Source organism: Salmo trutta, unplaced genomic scaffold (genome assembly GCF_901001165.1).
Source record: "Salmo trutta unplaced genomic scaffold, fSalTru1.1, whole genome shotgun sequence".
Classification (NCBI taxonomy): domain Eukaryota; kingdom Metazoa; phylum Chordata; class Actinopteri; order Salmoniformes; family Salmonidae; genus Salmo; species Salmo trutta.
In genome coordinates, this window is record NW_021823040.1 from 25,180 (window position 1) to 45,000 (window position 19,821).

Here is a 19,821-nt window from a genome sequence, read left to right on the forward strand (position 1 = left end):
ACCATAGCCTGTCTTAACGTCAGTATAACCAGATGTGTAAAGGGACAGGGAAGTCCAACGTCATATGTCCTGTATTACTAATGTATAATGCATGGATGGGCCAAGTCAATGCCATACATTTTTAAAGGGTACATTAAGATATTTCATGTCTCGTGTTTCAGGAACACAATGTCATCTAAGGGACAGGAGACGCCGGAGTCCTTCTACACCTATGATTTCTGTGACCTAACCCATCCCACGGAGGTTCTAGAAGCCCTCAGAGAATACTACACAGAAGGCTTGTTCACTGACATAGCTCTACAGTGCTCTACAGGGGAGGTCTTCCACTGCCATAAAGTGGCTCTATGCTCCCGTAGTTCCTACTTCAGAGCCATGTTCACAGCAGATATGAGAGAGAGGTCCCACAGTGTCATCAGACTACCTGGGGTAGATGTGGAGGTGCTGACGACTCTGGTGGACTATGTATACACCTCCAAGGTAGGCTACACCTCTGAGACCATTTATGAGTGACTGTGTCCATTATATGAATGTAGTAGTCTAATATTAAAACATTTAATGTATTTTTTTAAATTTTCTATTTAACCTTTATTTAGCTAGGCAAGTCAGTTAAGAACAAATTCTTATTTATAATGACGGCCTACCAAAAGGCAAAATCGTCTATGATTGCTTATGGTGTCTCAAAACTCATTTAGTTATCTTCAGTGTTGTTTTTACTTTGTATCATGTTTTATAGCATGTTTTGTAGCATGCTTTAATATTCAGATGTTCACATATAACTTCTTACTGCAGTGGGCTAAATCAGGGGCATACAGAGTGTTTCTTGGTAGTCTTAAACAAATCTACTTTGTAACAAAAGTATCCACCTCACACACATGGTTATGGGTTTAACATAAGAAGACACCTGTATCATGTCAGATATAGAGTTGAAATGTATTACATTTTGATTTTGCATCCCAATATTATACTTTATATACATTACAGAAGACTGAAATTTAACAAAACTGTTTGACATAGAAACACGAGATTTTCATCTGTTAAAAAAAAGGAATAATCTTTATCAATGATGAAATGATGAAACATATGAATAACATTCCACCCACGAGGCCAAAGAGGACACGTTTGGTCATTGACTGCAGCAAAGGGCTACATAATACCCTAGATGATCAAAAGTATGTGGACACCCGCTCGTCCAACATCTCATTCCTAAATCATGGGCATTAATATGGAGTTGGTCCCCCCTTTGCATTAGTGAGGTTGGGCACGGATGTTGGGCGGTTAGGCCCGGTTTGCAGTCGGCGTTCCAATTCATCCCAAAGGTGTTCGATGGGGTTGAGGTCAGGGCTCTGTGCAGGCCAGTCAAGTTTTTCCACATTTACCTCGACAAACCATTTCTGTATGGACCTTGCTTTGTGCCCATGGACCTTGCTTTGTGCCCATTTTGGGCATTGTCATAATGAAACAGAAAAGGGCCTTCCCCAAAACTGTTGCCAAAAAACTTGGTAGCACATAATCATCTAGAATGTCATTGTATGCTGTAGCGTTAAGATTTCCCGTCACTGGAACTAAGGTGCCTAGCCCGAACCATGAAAAACAGCCCCAGACCATTATTCCTGCTCCACCAAACAGCTGGCACTGTGCATTGGGGCAGTTGGCGTTCTCTTGGCATCCGCCGAACCCAGATTCGTCCATTGGACTGCCAGGTGGTGAAGTGTGATTCATCACTCCAGAAAACGTGTTTCCAATGATCCAGAGTCCAATGGTGGCGAGCTTTACGCCACTCCAGCCGACGCTTGGCATTGCGCATGGGGATCTTAGGCTTGTGTACGGCTGCTCGACCATGGAAACCCATTTCATGAAGCTCCTGACGAACAGTTCTTGTGCTGACGTTGCTTTCAGAGGCAGTTTCAGAGGCAGAGTGTTGCAACCGAGGACAGACGATCTTTACGATGTTCAGGACTCGCCGGTCCCATTCTGTGAGCTTGTATGGCCTACCACTTCCCGGCTGAGCCGTTGTTGCTCCTAGACGTTTACACTTCACAATAACAGCACTTACAGTTGACCGGGGAAGAAATTTGACAAACTGACTTGTTGGAAAGGTGGCATCCTATGACGGTGCCATGTTGAAAGTCACTGAGCGCTTCAGTAAGGCCATTCTACTGCCAATGATTGTCTATGGAGATTGCATGGCGGTGTGCTCGATTTTCTACACCCGTCAGCAACGGTTGTGGCTGAAATAGCCGAATCCACTAATTTGAAGGGGTGTCCACATACTTTCTATGTACAGTTGAAGTCAGAAATTTACATACACCTTAGCCAAATACATTTAAACTCAGTTGTTCACAATTCCTTACATTTAATCCTTGTAAAAATGCCCTGTCTTAGGTCAGTTAGGATCACCACTTTCTTTTAAGAATGTGAAATGTCAGAATAATAGTAGAGAGAATGATTTATTTCAGCTTTTATTTCTTTCATCACATTCCCAGTGGGTCAGAAGTTTACATACACTCAGTTAGTATTTGGTAGCATTGCCTTTAAATTGTTTAACTTGGGTCAAACGTTTCGGGTAGCCTTCCACAAACTTCCCACAATAAGTTGGGTGAATTTTGGCCCATTCCTCCTGACAGAGCTGGTGCAACTGAGTCAGGTTTGTAGGCCTCCTTGCTTGCACACACTTTTTCAGTTCTGCCCACAAATTTTCTATAGAATTGAGGTCAGGGCTTTGTGATGGCCACCCAATACCTTGACTTTGTTGTCCTTAAGCCATTTTGCCACAATTTTGGAAGTATGCTTTGTGTCATTGTCCATTTGGAAGACCCATTTGCGACCAAACTTTAACTTCCTGACTGAGGTCTTGAGATGTTGCTTCAATATATTCACATAATTTTCCTCCCTCATGATGCCATCTATTTTGTGAAGTGCACCAGTCCCACCTGCAGCAAAGCACCCCCACAACATGATGCTGCCACCCCCGTGATTCATGGTTGGGATGGTGTTCTTCGGCTTGCAAGCTTCCCCCTTTTTCCTCCAAACATAACGAAGGTCATTATGGCCAAACAGTTCTATTTTTGTTTGATCAGACCAGAGGACATTTCTCCAAAAAGTACGATCTTTGTCCCCATGTGCAGTTAGTAGTCTGGCTTTTTTTATGGAGGTTTTGGAGCAGTGGCTTCTTCCTTGCTGAGCAGCTTTTCAGGTTGTCGATATAGGACTCGTTTTACTGTAGATATAGATACTTTTGCACCTGTTTCCCTCAGCATCTTCACAAGGTCCTTTGCTGTTGTTCTGGGATTGATTTGCACTTTTCGCACCAAAGTGCGTTCATCTAGGAGACAGAACGCGTCTCCTTCCTGAGCAGTATGACGGCTGTGTGGTCCCATGGTGTTTATACTTGCATACTATTGTTTGTACAGATGAACGTGGTACCTTCAGGCGTTTGGAAATTGCTCCCAAAGATGAACCAGACATGTGGAGGTCTCCAATGTTTTTCTGAGGTCTTGGCTGATTTCTTTTGATTTTCCCATGATGTCAAGCAATGAGGCACTGAGTTTGAAGGTAGGCCTTGAAATACATCCACAGGTACAACTCCAATTGACTCAAATTATGTCAATTAGCCTATCAGAAGCTTCTAAAGCCATGCCATAATTTTATGCCATTTTCCAAGCTGTTCAAAGGCACAGTCAACATAGTGTTTGTACACTTCTGACCCACTGGAATTGTGATACAGTGAATTATAAGTGAAAAAGTCTGTTTGTAAACAATTGTTGGAAAATGACTTGTGTCATGCACAAAGTAGATGTCGTAACCGACTTGCCAAAACTATAGTTTGTTAACAAGAAATTTGTGGAGTGGTTGAAAAACGAGTTTTAACGACTCCTACCTCAGTGTATGTAAACTTCTGACTTCAACTGTATAGTGTATGTTATTTCCTGTGTCCCAAATGGCAACCAATTCCCATACAGTGCAATATGGGCCCTACTGGCGCTGGTCAAATGTAGTGCAGAATAGGGTGCTTTTTGGGACGCAACTCTAAACTCTCTCCCTCCCAGGTCTCCATTACCCAGTGGAATGTAGAGTCTCTGCTGGAGGCTGCAGACCTGCTGCAGTTCGGAGCCGTGAAAACGGCCTGTGAGAACTTCCTGATTCGTTTCCTCGACGTCGACAACTGTCTGGGCATGCTCAGTTTCGCCCAGCTCCATGTGTGTCTGTCCCTGGAGAAGGAGGCACGCAGGGTGCTGCTCTGCCGCTTCCACGAGGTATAGGTTCAGGTTCAGGTTTTGGATTATTCCTACATCGTGGTACATATACAGAAACACACAACAAATATGATGTAATTCAATATATATATAAAAACTCAGCAGATATGTATTCTACTAAATCAATAGATGGGTTTATTAAATGTCTTTAGTGATTTGAGAGTGTCGTTTTCTCAGGTTGTGAGAGAGGAGGAGTTCCAAGAGCTGGGGGTGGAGAAGGTGAGGAGCCTCCTGCAGGAGGAGAACCTGGCGGAGGTGTTGAAAGAGGCGGTGCTGGTGGAGGGGGTGGTGAGGTGGCTGGCCCACGATACTCTTGCCCGCAGGGGACACTTCCAGGAGCTTCTTCACTCCGCCCACTTAGACCTGAAGGAAGAGTACCTCAGGACTGCCTTGGAGCTTCATAGAGAGTGTCTGGAGACTGCCGCTGAAGACATCCACTCTCTATTTGTCCAAGCTCTGAAAACTGCTTTTAATATCAGTAAAAGCCCTTCGGGACACTGCAAAAGGAGCAGGAGACTGACCTCCAGGATGTTTGTGATAGGAGGGTACCACTGGCACCCTCTGTCTGAGGTCCAGACCTGGGACCCGGTCACGGACCAGTGGCAGCAGGGGGAGGATATGCCAGACCACACCAGGGAGAGTTATGGAGTTACCCTCCTGGGCTCCAACATCTACATTAGCGGCGGCTACAGGACAGACACTACAGAGGCTCTAGATACAGTGTGGGTTTACAGCAGTGATACTGATAAGTGGACACAGGGGCAGCCCATGCTGACAGCGAGGTACTACCACTGTTCTGTGGCTCTGCATGGGTGTGTCTACGTCATAGGAGGGTACAGAGGAGGGGCGCCCATGGGGGAAACGGAATTCTATGACCCCCTGAATAGGAAGTGGATTCCCGTAGTTAATATGGTACAAGGTAGGTTGGTCTATGAAGGTTTGGAATAGGACACAGTTGTGTAACTTGACAGATTATTTTTTGTTGTAAGTTTTGTCATATAGTAAATGTATTTGTTTCATGGGAGTTTCATGGTAGTTTTAAGGTTGGAAGCCTTTTAGTGACAATTCCTTCCTTCCTTCCTTCCTTCCTTCCTTCCTTCCTTCCTTCCTTCTCTTGTCACAGGTGTGGGGAACGCTACGGCCTGTGTTCTGAGAGACACAATATATGTGGCAGGCGGTCACTATGGTTACAAGGGAAGCTGCACCTATGATAAGATTCAGACCTACAGGGCAGACGTCAATGAATGGAGCATAACAACGACCTGTCCTCATCCAGGTACCACAACACACCTCAGTTATATCAGCCCTGGTTCTATAGAGCTACAGAGAGATACACTCTGTTATATCAGCCCTGGTTCTATAGAGCTACAGAGAGATCAACTCTGTTATATCAGCCCTGGTTCTATAGAGCTACAGAGAGATAAACTCTGTTATATCAGCCCTGGTTCTATAGAGCTACAGAGAGATCAACTCTGTTATATCAGCCCTGGTTCTATAGAGCTACAGAGAGATCAACTCTGTTATATCAGCCCTGGTTCTATAGAGCTACAGAGAGATCAACTCTGTTATATCAGCCCTGGTTCTATAGAGCTACAGAGAGATACACTCTGTTATATCAGCCCTGGTTCTATAGAGCTACAGAGAGATACACTCTGTTATATCAGCCCTGGTTCTATAGAGCTACAGAGAGATCAACTCTGTTATATCAGCCCTGGTTCTATAGAGCTACAGAGAGATACACTCTGTTATATCAGCCCTGGTTCTATAGAGCTACAGAGAGATACACTCTGTTATATCAGCCCTGGTTCTATAGAGCTACAGAGAGATCAACTCTGTTATATCAGCCCTGGTTCTATAGAGCTACAGAGAGATCAACTCTGTTATATCAGCCCTGGTTCTATAGAGCTACAAAGAGATAAACTCTGTTATATCAGCCCTGGTTCTATAGAGCTACAGAGAGATCAACTCTGTTATATCAGCCCTGGTTCTATAGAGCTACAGAGAGATCAACTCTGTTATATCAGCCCTGGTTCTATAGAGCTACAGAGAGATAAACTCTGTTATATCAGCCCTGGTTCTATAGAGCTACAGAGAGATAAACTCTGTTATATCAGCCCTGGTTCTATAGAGCTACAGAGAGATCAACTCTGTTATATCAGCCCTGGTTCTATAGAGCTACAGAGAGATCAACTCTGTTATATCAGCCCTGGTTCTATAGAGCTACAGAGAGATCAACTCTGTTATATCAGCCCTGGTTCTATAGAGCTACAGAGAGATCAACTCTGTTATATCAGCCCTGGTTCTATAGAGCTACAGAGAGATACACTCTGTTATATCAGCCCTGGTTCTATAGAGCTACAGAGAGATACACTCTGTTATATCAGCCCTGGTTCTATAGAGCTACAGAGAGATCAACTCTGTTATATCAGCCCTGGTTCTATAGAGCTACAGAGAGATACACTCTGTTATCTGCCCTGGTTCTATAGAGCTACAGAGAGATCAACTCTGTTATATCAGCCCTGGTTCTATAGAGCTACAGAGAGATCAACTCTGTTATATCAGCCCTGGTTCTATAGAGCTACAGAGAGATAAACTCTGTTATATCAGCCCTGGTTCTATAGAGCTACAGTGAGATACACTCTGTTATATCAGCCCTGGTTCTATAGAGCTACAGAGAGATCAACTCTGTTATATCAGCCCTGGTTCTATAGAGCTACAGAGAGATAAACTCTGTTATATCAGCCCTGGTTCTATAGAGCTACAGAGAGATAAACTCTGTTATATCAGCCCTGGTTCTATAGAGCTACAGAGAGATCAACTCTGTTATATCAGCCCTGGTTCTATAGAGCTACAGAGAGATAAACTCTGTTATATCAGCCCTGGTTCTATAGAGCTACAGAGAGATAAACTCTGTTATATCAGCCCTGGTTCTATAGAGCTACAGAGAGATCAACTCTGTTATATCAGCCCTGGTTCTATAGAGCTACAGAGAGATAAACTCTGTTATATCAGCCCTGGTTCTATAGAGCTACAGAGAGATCAACTCTGTTATATCAGCCCTGGTTCTATAGAGCTACAGAGAGATCAACTCTGTTATATCAGCCCTGGTTCTATAGAGCTACAGAGAGATAAACTCTGTTATATCAGCCCTGGTTCTATAGAGCTACAGAGAGATAAACTCTGTTATATCAGCCCTGGTTCTATAGAGCTACAGAGAGATACACTCTGTTATATCAGCTCTGGTTCTATAGAGCTACAGGGAGATACACTCTGTTATATCAGCCCTGGTTCTATAGAGCTACAGAGAGATACACTCTGTTATATCAGCCCTGGTTCTATAGAGCTACAGAGAGATACACTCTGTTATATCAGCCCTGGTTCTATAGAGCTACAGAGAGAAAAACTCTGTTATATCAGCCCTGGTTCTATAGAGCTACAGAGAGATAAACTCTGTTATATCAGCCCTGGTTCTATAGAGCTACAGAGAGATAAACTCTGTTATATCAGCCCTGGTTCTATAGAGCTACAGAGAGATCAACTCTGTTATATCAGCCCTGGTTCTATAGAGCTACAGAGAGATAAACTCTGTTATATCAGCCCTGGTTCTATAGAGCTACAGAGAGATCAACTCTGTTATATCAGCCCTGGTTCTATAGAGCTACAGAGAGATCAACTCTGTTATATCAGCCCTGGTTCTATAGAGCTACAGAGAGATAAACTCTGTTATATCAGCCCTGGTTCTATAGAGCTACAGAGAGATAAACTCTGTTATATCAGCCCTGGTTCTATAGAGCTACAGAGAGATAAACTCTGTTATATCAGCCCTGGTTCTATAGAGCTACAGAGAGATACACTCTGTTATATCAGCTCTGGTTCTATAGAGCTACAGGGAGATACACTCTGTTATATCAGCCCTGGTTCTATAGAGCTACAGAGAGATACACTCTGTTATATCAGCCCTGGTTCTATAGAGCTACAGAGAGATACACTCTGTTATATCAGCCCTGGTTCTATAGAGCTACAGAGAGAAAATGGGACAGTGCATTAAAATCCAAAGGTTCTGGTGCGGCTCAACCACATGAGGAGCTCTGTTAATAACTAACTTACCCAGGCTTGAAGGAATTATGAAAAACAAATAGTTATGTTGTAGTGCAGCATTCAAACTAGACAAAAATATGAATGCAGAGAAGTCTACTCTCTTGAAGCAAAAGTGAAATCATAGGATGCAAACACCATGTAAAGTGATGCACATAAGTAGTAGTCATCCTTCCTGTATTTGAGCAAAGATCATTTATTTGACCTCTGTGCATCAGAACAAAATCCATGAAAGAATCTGTCTTGACCGTCCCTTAGAGTACGGCCTGTGCCTGGTGTCACTGCCCCCCAAGCTGTACCTGGTGGGTGGTCAGACCACCATCACAGACTGTTACGAACCGGACAGAGATGAGTGGAGCCAGCTGGCCAGGACCAAGGAGAGGAGGATGGAGTGTGGCGCCGTGGCCATGAACGGGTCCCTGTACGTCACCGGGGGCTACTCCTACTCCAAGGGTACCTACCTGCAGAGTGTGGAGAGGTACGACCCCGAACAGGACACCTGGGAGATCGTGGGGAATTTACCTGGAGCGGCACGGTCACATGGATGTGTCTGTGTTTACGGTGTTTAGAGAGAGAGAGAGAGAGAGAGAGAGAGAGAGAGAGAAGAGAGAGAGAGAGAGAGAGAGAGAGAGAGAGAGAGAGAGAGAGAGAGAGAGACGGAGAGAGAGAGAGAGAGAGAGAGAGAGAGAGAGAGAGAGAGAGAGAGAGAGAGACTGGGTGCGTTCCAGGTTGTCAGTAATGCAGTTGTGGATGTGTGTGTGTGTGTGTGTGTGTGGTGTGTGTGTGTGTGTGGTGTGTGTGTGTGTGTGGTGTGTTTATAGTGTTTAGAGGCAGAGTGGGGGGGTCTTTATTGCTGTTGTACTGCACATCTCAGAAAATAGTTTTCGTAAACTATATATTGTATTACTGTTGTTTAACACTTAACCAGGCGTTGTGAGATCCTGTGACTGCCTTTGAGACAACCTGGAACGTGTCCTTTGTTACGGCTCCATTCAGAGGACTTTTTCAGACAACTGATGGCATCTGATCTACCTCATCCTGTTATCCTGCTATAGACACGGGAATATTTATTGTGTCCGATGAAGAGATTTTTGTGCGTGGAATGTTCCCCTATGCTGGAAGTGGGGGCCTGAGTGAAAAGGTTTAGGAACCCCTGAATTAGATAAGTAACGGTGTTGTTTACAATGATTTGTTTGTTTTATACATTGTATTGTAAAACTTCAGATTGTGACGTAACCATTTTGAATGGCAGCAGCTGACACACATTGCAAAGCACCACTAGGGGATTTATACTAAAAGATTTCTTAATATTTATTTACTTTATTTGAACAGGAAAAAAGAGGAGTTGATACCATACAAATGAATGTACAACTTTGCATAGTTTTCTTTCTTTTAAATATAATTTTAAAAGAATCACCGGCAGTAGCCTTTCCTGCAGGAAAACGACCAAATCGACCTCTAGTGGCCTCATGGGTGGAATGTTATTAAGGTTTTTCATAATTGTATAATTAATAAACCTTTTTGTGGGGTGGGAGGTGCAGAAAATCAGTTTTTCTATGTCAAACGACTTTGTTATATTTCAGTCTTCTGTGATGTATATAAATTATAATATTGGGATGAAACCTCAAAATGTAATACATTTCAACTCTATATCTGACATGGTACAGGTGTCTTCTTATGTTAAGCCCATAACCATGTGTGTACTTTTGAAGAACAGAAACTCAACTACATTGAGAAGAACAACATAGGCAGGTCAAGAAACACTCTGTGGAAGGTAAAAGGTTAAAACAAATTTGGAAAAGATAATTAAATTGAATGAGTCATCATTTCCATAGTGTCTGTAAAGTAATTGCTGTTCACACCAACTCCACTGGGTAAAAACTGGTTGAATCAACGTTGTTGCCATGTCATTTCCACAACAAAAATGGAATGTGATGACGTTGAATCAACGTGAAAAACTGGATTTGCAAAAAGTCATCAATGTAAGGGAATTTTGTCTTTTGTTCACCCAAGTTTTAACCTAAATCCGATGACAGGGTGACATTTTTTGTTGAATTCACGTTGAAATCACGTTAGTTGACAACTCAACCAAATGTAAATCAAAACTAGACGTTGAACTGGTGTCTGTGCCCAGTGGGACATTTGTGGTTCTGGTGAGTTCCGACAGAGTAGACCATTACATCCTGACTATACAGGAGAAACGTGTGAAAATACCTCTCATAGTCCCAGTGAGCGTTCCCAGCTGTCCCCCAGTACCACCTCCCAGTGAGCGCTCCCAGCTGTCCCCCAGTACCACCTCCTAGTGAGCGCTCCCAGCTGTCCCCCAGTACCACCTCCCAGTGAGCGCTCCCAGCTGTCCCCCAGTACCACCTCCCAGTGAGCGCTCCCAGCTGTCCCCCAGTACCACCTCCTAGTGAGCGCTCCCAGCTGTCCCCCAGTACCACCTCCTAGTGAGCGCTCCCAGCTGTCCCCCAGTACCACCCTCCCAGTGAGCGCTCCCAGCTGTCCCCCAGTACCACCTCCCAGTGAGCGCTCCCAGCTGTCCCCAGTACCACCTCCCAGTGAGCGCTCCCAGCTGTCCCCCAGTACCACCTCCTAGTGAGCGCTCCCAGCTGTCCCCCCAGTACCACCTCCTAGTGAGTGCTCCCAGCTGTCCCCCAGTACCACCTCCCAGTGAGCGCTCCCAGCTGTCCCCCAGTACCACCTCTTAGTGAGCGCTCCCAGCTGTCCCCCAGTACCACCTCCTAGTGAGCGCTCCCAGCTGTCCCCCAGTACCACCTCCTAGTGAGCGCTCCCAGCTGTCCCCCAGTACCACCTCCCAGTGAGCGCTCCCAGCTGTCCCCCAGTACCACCTCCCAGTGAGCGCTCCCAGCTGTCCCCCAGTACCACCTCCCAGTGAGCGCTCCCAGCTGTCCCCCAGTACCACCTCCCAGTGAGCGCTCCCAGCTGTCCGCCAGTACCACCTCCCAGTGAGCGCTCCCAGCTGTCCCCCAGTACCACCTCCCATGAGCGCTCCCAGCTGTCCCCCAGTACCACCTCCCAGTGAGCGCTCCCAGCTGTCCCCCAGTACCACCTCCCAGTGAGCGCTCCCAGCTGTCCCCCAGTACCACCTCCTAGTGAGCGCTCCCAGCTGTCTGCCAGTACCACCTCCCAGTGAGCGCTCCCAGCTGTCTGCCAGTACCACCTCCCAGTGAGCGCTCCCAGCTGTCCCCCAGTACCACCTCCCAGCGAGCGCTCCCAGCTGTCCCCCAGTACCACCTCCTAGTGAGCGCTCCCAGCTGTCCCCCAGTACCACCTCCTAGTGAGCGCTCCCAGCTGTCTGCCAGTACCACCTCCCAGTGAGCGCTCCAGCTGTTTGCCAGTACCACCTCCCAGTGAGCGCTCCCAGCTGTCCCCCAGTACCACCTCCCAGTGAGCGCTCCCAGCTGTCTGCCAGTACCACCTCCCAGTGAGCGCTCTCAGCTGTCTGCCAGTACCACCTCCCAGTGAGCGCTCCCAGCTGTCCCCCAGTACCACCTCCTAGTGAGCGCTCCCAGCTGTCCCCCAGTACCACCTCCTAGTGAGCGCTCCCAGCTGTCCCCCCAGTACCACCTCCTAGTGAGTGCTCCCAGCTGTCCCACAGTACCACCTCCCAGTGAGCGCTCCCAGCTGTCCCCCAGTACCACCTCCTAGTGAGCGCTCCCAGCTGTCCCCCAGTACCACCTCCCAGTGAGCGCTCCCAGCTGTCCCCCAGTACCACCTCCTAGTGAGCGCTCCCAGCTGTCCCACAGTACCACCTCCCAGTGAGCGCTCCCAGCTGTCCCCCAGTACCACATGCTGTCTGGCTGCTACTGGGGGTTCAACAATAGCTCAGTCCCACTGCCCCAGAGACCACAGCCGAGCAGGGTAGAGCACAGATAAGCAGAGAGAGACCATGTTGGGATAGGATCTACTCTGTTACAAGATTCCTCTGAGACCCAGAGTAGAGCAGAACAGAGTAGAACAGACTAGAGAAGAGTAGAGAAGAGAAGAGCAGAGTAAAACAGAGAAGAGAACAGAGCCGGTTAGAGGACTCTGAAAGTTTAGCCAACTGCTGTTTGGTTGACAACACAGCCCAGGTTAGAAAGATAGAAACAGTCATAGAGAATATAAACCGTCATATTACTTAACAGATGTTTTATTTGAAGGTACACACTCTTCTTGTTGGGATTCTGGTTGTTTTAGCAGGTAAGTTGTAACTTTTTGGCATGCTTTACCTATACCTTTTTACCTATACCAGTTTTTCTGATGTGTGTTTGATTGTAGTTGTTATTGATCAGAAACACTTTTGAAATGAATCACTTGTTATTCAACCCAAACTGGATAAACATATCAACGTTGCAGAGTCAGGTTTGAGTCAGTCTTATGTTAAACCAGAGAGGACATGATTGACAGGTACAAGTGCAAAGTCCCTCCTTCCATTTATAGCTGTGTGTAAATCTCAGCGTGTCTGGTTTTTTGCAACCAGAATGCAGAGCATGTTTTGAAGTGAGTCACGAAGTTACTTAAATGTATTCAGTTGTGTGGATATATATGGTATGGCACTGATCTCTATAGGATCATTTTCAATGGTAGAAGAGAGTGTAGCCAGTTAGTGATAATGAGGTATATGATGTGTGATAATGAGGTATATAGTGTGGGATGATGAGGTATATAATGTGGGGTATATAATGAGGTATATAATGTGTGATAATGAGGTATATGATGTGTGATAATGAGGTATATAATGTGGGATAATGAGGTATATAATGTGGGGTATATAATGAGCTATATAACGTGGGGTATATAATGAGGTATATGATGTGTGATAATGAGGTATATAATGTGGGATGATGAGGTATATAACGTGGGGTATATAATGAGGTATATAATGTGTGATAATATCACCTTCCTAGTCTATAAATCTTGTGATAATTCAGAACAAGTCCTAACTAACAGCATGGTCTCTAAAATAGGAATAGTCATGGTGGATCCTCTTTCCCAGCCTGATAAATGCTTGGTGTCTGTGTCATGAATTCCTGCTAGTCCACGTTGACTCAGCTGCTGTCTGCATCGTTGCTTTAGCCCCATCAGCGCTAAGCCGACACTACAACAAGTAGGCTTAAAGTATGCCCACTTACTTTAGAGAACTTATAAAGTATGGTCATTCACTTAAGATAATGAAATGAAGAGATAATGCTTCTATACCTGGGTTCTCATGAGTTCCCCATGCGCTTTCTCAGATATCAAATATATATTTGAGTGTGTGCGTGTGTCTATATTAGATTTAGCCTTGACTATTCATCGTTGGTGTGTGTGTGTGTGTGTGTGTTGTGTTGTGTTGTGTGTGTGTGTGTGTGTGTGTGTGTGTGTGTGTGTGTGTGTGTGTGTGGTGTGTGTGTGTGTGTTCCCTGTAGGTTCAGCCAGGTGTTCAGAAGATGAGACACGTCTGGTTAAAACCCTGTTCACCGGCTATAACAAGGTGGTCCGGCCTGTCAATCACTTCAGAGATCCGGTGGGTGGTGACCGTAGGCTTGCAGCTCATCCAGCTCATTAGTGTGGTGAGGAATACATGACTGCTTAGGACTGGACATGGTTCCTTCTTCTTCTTTTTCTTCTTCTTCTTCTTATACAAAGTCTCTTCCCTTGTCTTTGTCAGGATGAAGTCAATCAAATTGTGACCAGTAATGTGCGGCTGAAACAGGTATGATTCTCACTGACCTGCGTGTGTCGTTCTTCTCAATGTAGTTTTTTGTTCTTCAATTTAAACCACACTTTTTTTGTGGTTGTGTTGTATTCAGATTTGGGAGGTTCTGTTGTATTCAGATATGGGAGGTTCTGTTGTATTCAGATTTGGGAGGTTCTGTTGTATTCAGATATGGGAGGTTCTGTTGTATTCAGATATGTCAGGTTGTGTTGTATTCAGATATGGGATGTTCTGTTGTATTCAGATATGGGAGGTTCTGTTGTATTCAGATATGGGAGGTTCTGTTGTATTCAGATATGGGAGGTTCTGTTGTATTCAGATATGGGAGGTTGTGTTGTATTCAGATATGGGAGGTTCTGTTGTATTCAGATATGTCAGGTTGTGTTGTATTCAGATATGGGAGGTTCTGTTGTATTCAGATATGGGAGGTTCTGTTGTATTCAGATATGGGAGGTTCTGTTGTATTCAGATATGGGAGGTTGTGTTGTATTCAGATATAGGAGGTTGTGTTGTATTCAGATATGTCAGGTTCTGTTGTATTCAGATATGGGAGGTTCTGTTGTATTCAGATATGGGAGGTTCTGTTGTATTCAGATATGGGAGGTTGTGTTGTATTCAGATATGGGAGGTTGTGTTGTATTCAGATATGGGAGGTTCTGTTGTATTCAGATATGGGAGGTTGTGTTGTATTCAGATATGTCAGGTTGTGTTGTATTCAGATATGTCAGGTTGTGTTGTATTCAGATATGGGAGGTTCTGTTGTATTCAGATATGGGAGGTTCTGTTGTATTCAGATATGGGAGGACGTGAATCTGAAGTGGAACCCTGATGATTATAGTGGAATTAAGAAGATCAGAATCCCTTCCACAGACATCTGGCGTCCTGACCTCGTGCTCTATAACAAGTAAGAACAAGTCCATGCTTTTACCTTGACCGATATACAGTATTCATTGACTTGATAAGGCCTATTAGATAAGATCTTTTCAGAAGCTAGTCTATTCCTGAAGGGCAGTTAGTGATAGAGACCAAAGGGGATTACATTTAAATGTTTTATTTGTTTAACCTTTATTTAACTGGGCAAGTCAGTTAAGAACAAATTCTTATTTACAATGACGGCCTACCCCGGCCAAACCCAAACCCGGACGACCCTGGGCCCATTGTGCGCCGCCCTATGGGACTCCCAATCACGGCCAGTTGTGATACAGCAAGGAATCGAACCAGGATGTCTGTAGCGACGCCTCTAACACTGATATGCAGTAACTTAGACAGCTGCGCCTTTAACCCCAAACAGCAAGCAATGCAGATGTAGATGCACGGTGGCTAGGAAAAACTCCCTAGAAAGGGAGGGACCTAGGAAGAAACCTAGAGAGGCACTAGGCTCTGAGGGGTGGCCAGTTCTCTTCTGGCTGTGCCGGGTGGAGATTATAACAGTACATGGCCAAGATGTTCAAACGTTCCTAGATGACCAGCAGGGTCAAGGTCACAGTGGTTGTAGAGGGTGCAACAGGTCAGCCCCTCAGGAGTAAATGTCAGTTGGCTTTAAATAGCCGAACATTCAGAGTTAGAGACAGCAGGTGCGGTAGAGAGAGAGAGTCATAGGTGAAATATTATTGTTAGTGGTTTTATCATTTGATTATGCTATGTTTAGAAAGCATATGTCATTTCAAGCCTTATTCATACAGTTTTGTTGAATAGGAAATACATCATATAAAATATTTCATATTTTTTATAATATTTGTATCATATTTGTACTGTGTACTTATGTCCTCCAAAGTGACTACACCTCAGCAATTTCTAACTATTTCTACCAGAAAGGTGAGATTTTAGCCTTTGAGTATGCAGCATTACTAGTTATTGTTTATGGGCCTCTCATGAAATAATATATTTTGGGAATTACGTAGATGACATTTTTGATGACATTTAGTTACATTTAACTGGTTGTGTCAGGAACTCTATAAATGCAGGAGGGGTGAAGTCAGGCGCAGGAGACCAAGGTACGTGAAAACACGTTTAATAGACACCAGTCCAAAATGCCGAACACAAGGCAGGGAACAAGGAATCCAACAATAGGCAAAAATACCCAAACCGAGTCAGGACACAGCCCAGGAAACCCGTATACAAAATGAATGAAAGGCAGAGAAAAACCAATCCCCCAACCCCGACGATAGTAGACACAAATAACCCCGCACAACCCTAAACCTAAACAGACAGACTAAATACCCCCACTAACGAACTAACTCAAAACAGGTGCTAACATAAAACAGACATCACCGAATGAAAATGAAAAGGAGATCGGTGGCAGCTAGTAGGCCGGTGACGACGAGCGCCGACCGCCCGCCCGAACGGGGAGAGGCGCCACCTTCTGTAGACGTTGTGACAGGTTGTCTTTAAGATACCTCAACTTTTGTCTATCACCCATGAAACACCAATTTTTGGCATAATTGAGTTATTTTCAGCATTCCCTGATTACCTAATCAGGCTAACACAATTCCCCATAGGAATCTATTGATTCTGATGCTAATGTGTGTAATAGAAAAATTACATACTTACCTAATTTGTTTGATATTAATAGTAAACGATTATATATTTAACAAAGAGTAAGACTGGCCTGCTAAAGCTGAGATTTCATGGTGTCCACTCTAGCTTCCTGCAGCTAGTCTGGGCACTGAGAACATGGGTTATACTAGAGGGTGAGACATCTTTACTGAAGAAGATGTATTCCATGGACATGATGTGGGGTGGTTGTAACTGAGATAGCCTGGAGGAACAGAACAAAGGCCTCAGTATTTCTAATTATCCTGGCATCTGGGAGACAGCAGATGACCAGAGGATGAACCCAAAAGTGGATTATGGTGCCCCCAATCTATATGGGAGGCGTGGAACAAAGTATTCTGGATATAAGCTATATAAACTGTGCATTGTCTGTAAATGGAAGGCTCTCAGTCCAACAGTCAAGACTGTTGGGCTGATGGTTTCATTATTGCAATAATTAATCAATATTAAATAAAGATAATTGTTTGAAGAAATGACCAAGTCTCTCTCAGTACTGAATTTCCACGACATTTGTCAATTTATCCCTGTAGTGCAGATGGAGACTTTGGTTAGCTTAACAGGCTAACGCAAGAGCCCATAGGAATCCATTGACTCCGATGCTAACGGGTCAATCCTCTCCACTTCCTGCAGTGCAGATGGAGACTTTGCAATCGTCCATGAGACCAAGGTGCTGCTGGAGCACACAGGTCTGATCACCTGGAACCCTCCGGCCATCTTTAAGAGCTACTGTGAGATCATTGTGCTTCACTTCCCCTTCGACCTGCAGAACTGCAGTATGAAGCTGGGGACATGGACCTACGACGGCAACCTGGTAGTGGTCAACCCGGTAAGAAGTTTGAAAAGCACAAATATCCAAAAAGCACATCTGAAAATGTTCCAGGTCCAGGGTGCAAAATAGAAACAATCCCACGAAAAGGTGTAAAATAGTAACAATCCCATGAAAAGGAGTAGAAATAGAAGCAATCCCATGAAAAAGAGTAGAAATAGAAACAATCCCATGAAAAGGAGTAGATATAGTAACAATCCCATAAAAAGGAGTAGATATAGTAACAATCCCATGAAAATGAGTCAAAATAGTAACAATCCCATGAAAATGAGTAGAAATAGAAACAATCCCATAAAAAAGAGTAGAAATAGTAACAATCCCATGAAAAGGAGTAGATATAGTAACAATCCCATGAAAAAGAGTAGATATAGTAACAATCCCATAAAAAGGAGTAGATATAGTAACAATCCCATGAAAATGAGTCAAAATAGTAACAATCCCATGAAAAGGAACAGAAATAGCCGCACCCTGTTGTATGCTCCCACATAGTTTAAACCAGCCTCTCCAACATAATATGTATTTGTGTATATTGGAGGGGATGTAAAAAAATTATTGTCATCCCATATGGACTAATAAAGTATATCTTATCTTAATTTAACCAGTAAAGTATTGATCCTAGCCCTGTACCCGTCCCCTGTCCCCCCTTTAGGACAACGACCGGCCTGACCTGAGTAACTTCATGGAGAGTGGTGAGTGGGTGATGCAGGACTATCGGAGCTGGAAGCACTGGGTGTACTATGCCTGCTGCCCTGACACGCCCTACCTGGACATCACCTACCACTTCCTGATGCTGAGGCTGCCTCTCTACTTTATCGTCAACGTCATCATCCCCTGCATGCTGTTCTCCTTCCTGACTGGACTGGTCTTCTACCTCCCCACTGACTCTGGTAGGCCTGCTGTTCTCCTTCCTGACTAGACTGGTCTTCTACCTCCTGACTGACTCTGGTAGGCCTGCTGTTCTCCTTCCTGACTAGACTGGTCTTCTATCTCCCCACTGACTCTGGTAGGCCTGCTGTTCTCCTTCCTGACTAGACTGGTCTTCTAATTCCTGACTGACTCTGGTAGGCCTGCTGTTCTCCTTCCTGACTAGACTGGTCTTCTAATTCCTGACTGACTCTGGTAGACCTGCTGTTCTCCTTCCTGACTAGACTGGTCTTCTAATTCCTGACTGACTCTGGTAGGCCTGCTGTTCTCCTTCCTGACTAGACTGGTCTTCTACCTCCTGACTGACTCTGGTCGGCCTGCTGTTCTCCTTCCTGACTGGACTGGTCTTCTATCTCCCCACTGACTCTGGTAGGCCTGCTGTTCTCCTTCCTGACTAGACTGGTCTTCTACCTCCTGACTGACTCTGGTAGGCCTGCTGTTCTCCTTCCTGACTAGACTGGTCTTCTACCTCCTGACTGACTCTGGTAGGCCTGCTGTTCTCCTTCCTGACTGGACTGGTCTTCTAATTCCTGACTGACTCTGGTAGACCTGCTGTTCTCCTTCCTGACTGGACTGGTCTTCTAATTCCTGACTGACTCTGGTAGGCCTTCTGTTCTCCTTCCTGACTGGACTGGTCTTCTACCTCCTGAGCTGACTCTGGTAGACCTGCTGTTCTCCTTCCTGACTGGACTGGTCTTCTACCTCCTGACTGACTCTGGTAGGCCTGCTGTTCTCCTTCCTGACTGGACTGGTCTTCTACTTCCTGACTGACTCTGGTAGACCTGCTGTTCTCCTTCCTGACTAGACTGGTCTTCTACCTCCTGACTGACTCTGGTAGGCCTGCTGTTCTCCTTCCTGACTGGACTGGTCTTCTACCTCCTGACTGACTATGGAAGACCTGCTGAAAATTCAAATTCACAAATTTCCCCACATTTACATATAATGGAAATGTGTATTTTCTTGGCTCACTCACGTACAGTACAATACATTTAAAACAACAATCCCCACAAGCCGTGGACCAAATGCTCGTGGGTCTGTTGAACGTTTGCACAAAGGCAATAACAGTTTCTCAATAAATAGTCCTGAGAGTGTTACCAGCTGTTTGAATAGATGAAATATGTCAATGGTTTTAGAGTAGTTATGCTGCAGTGTATTGTTGTGTTTGACTCCTCTAACCATGTCTCTGTATGTAAGAGGATGACCCTGTCTATCTGTCCTGCTGTCTCCGACTGTGGTCTTGTTGTTGTTAATGTTGTTGTTGTTGTTGTTGATGTTGTTGTTGATGTTCTTGATGATGTTGTTGTTGTTGTTGACTCCAGTGGCTCTGTTCCCTACAGGTGAGAAGATGACCATGTCTATCTGTCCTGCTGTCTCCGACTGTGGTCTTGTTGTTGTTAATGTTGTTGTTGTTGTTGTTGATGTTGTTGTTGATGTTCTTGATGATGTTGTTGTTGTTGTTGACTCCA

General features: G+C 44.8%; 1 protein-coding gene and 1 pseudogene across 1 annotated transcript; both read left to right on the forward strand.

Moving 5' to 3' along the window:
* Positions 1 to 6: 6 nt before the first annotated feature.
* LOC115188360 (kelch-like protein 23) lies at positions 7 to 8,940 on the forward strand. Its single transcript, XM_029747126.1, has 5 exons — positions 7 to 477; positions 4,047 to 4,253; positions 4,431 to 5,172; positions 5,377 to 5,529; positions 8,607 to 8,940. Exons 1-5 carry the CDS (start codon positions 88 to 90, stop codon positions 8,915 to 8,917), a joined length of 1,803 nt encoding a protein of 600 aa, XP_029602986.1. The 5' UTR covers positions 7 to 87; the 3' UTR covers positions 8,918 to 8,940.
* A 3,231-nt stretch (positions 8,941 to 12,171) lies between these two features.
* The window catches only part of LOC115188355 (acetylcholine receptor subunit alpha-like), a 12,811-nt pseudogene continuing 5,161 nt past the window's right edge, over positions 12,172 to 19,821 (forward strand).

What these genes read in the sequence shown, in the direction of transcription:
- LOC115188360 (XM_029747126.1), top strand. Translation starts at nt 88, where the DNA reads ATGCATGGATGGGCCAAGTCAATGCCATACATTTTTAAAGGGTACATT. An exon ending in CGTAGTTAATATGGTACAAG is followed by an intron (nt 5,173 to 5,376) that starts GTAGGTTGGTCT and finishes CTCTTGTCACAG; the next exon opens with GTGTGGGGAACGCTACGGCC. An exon ending in AACGACCTGTCCTCATCCAG is followed by an intron (nt 5,530 to 8,606) that starts GTACCACAACAC and finishes ACCGTCCCTTAG; the next exon opens with AGTACGGCCTGTGCCTGGTG.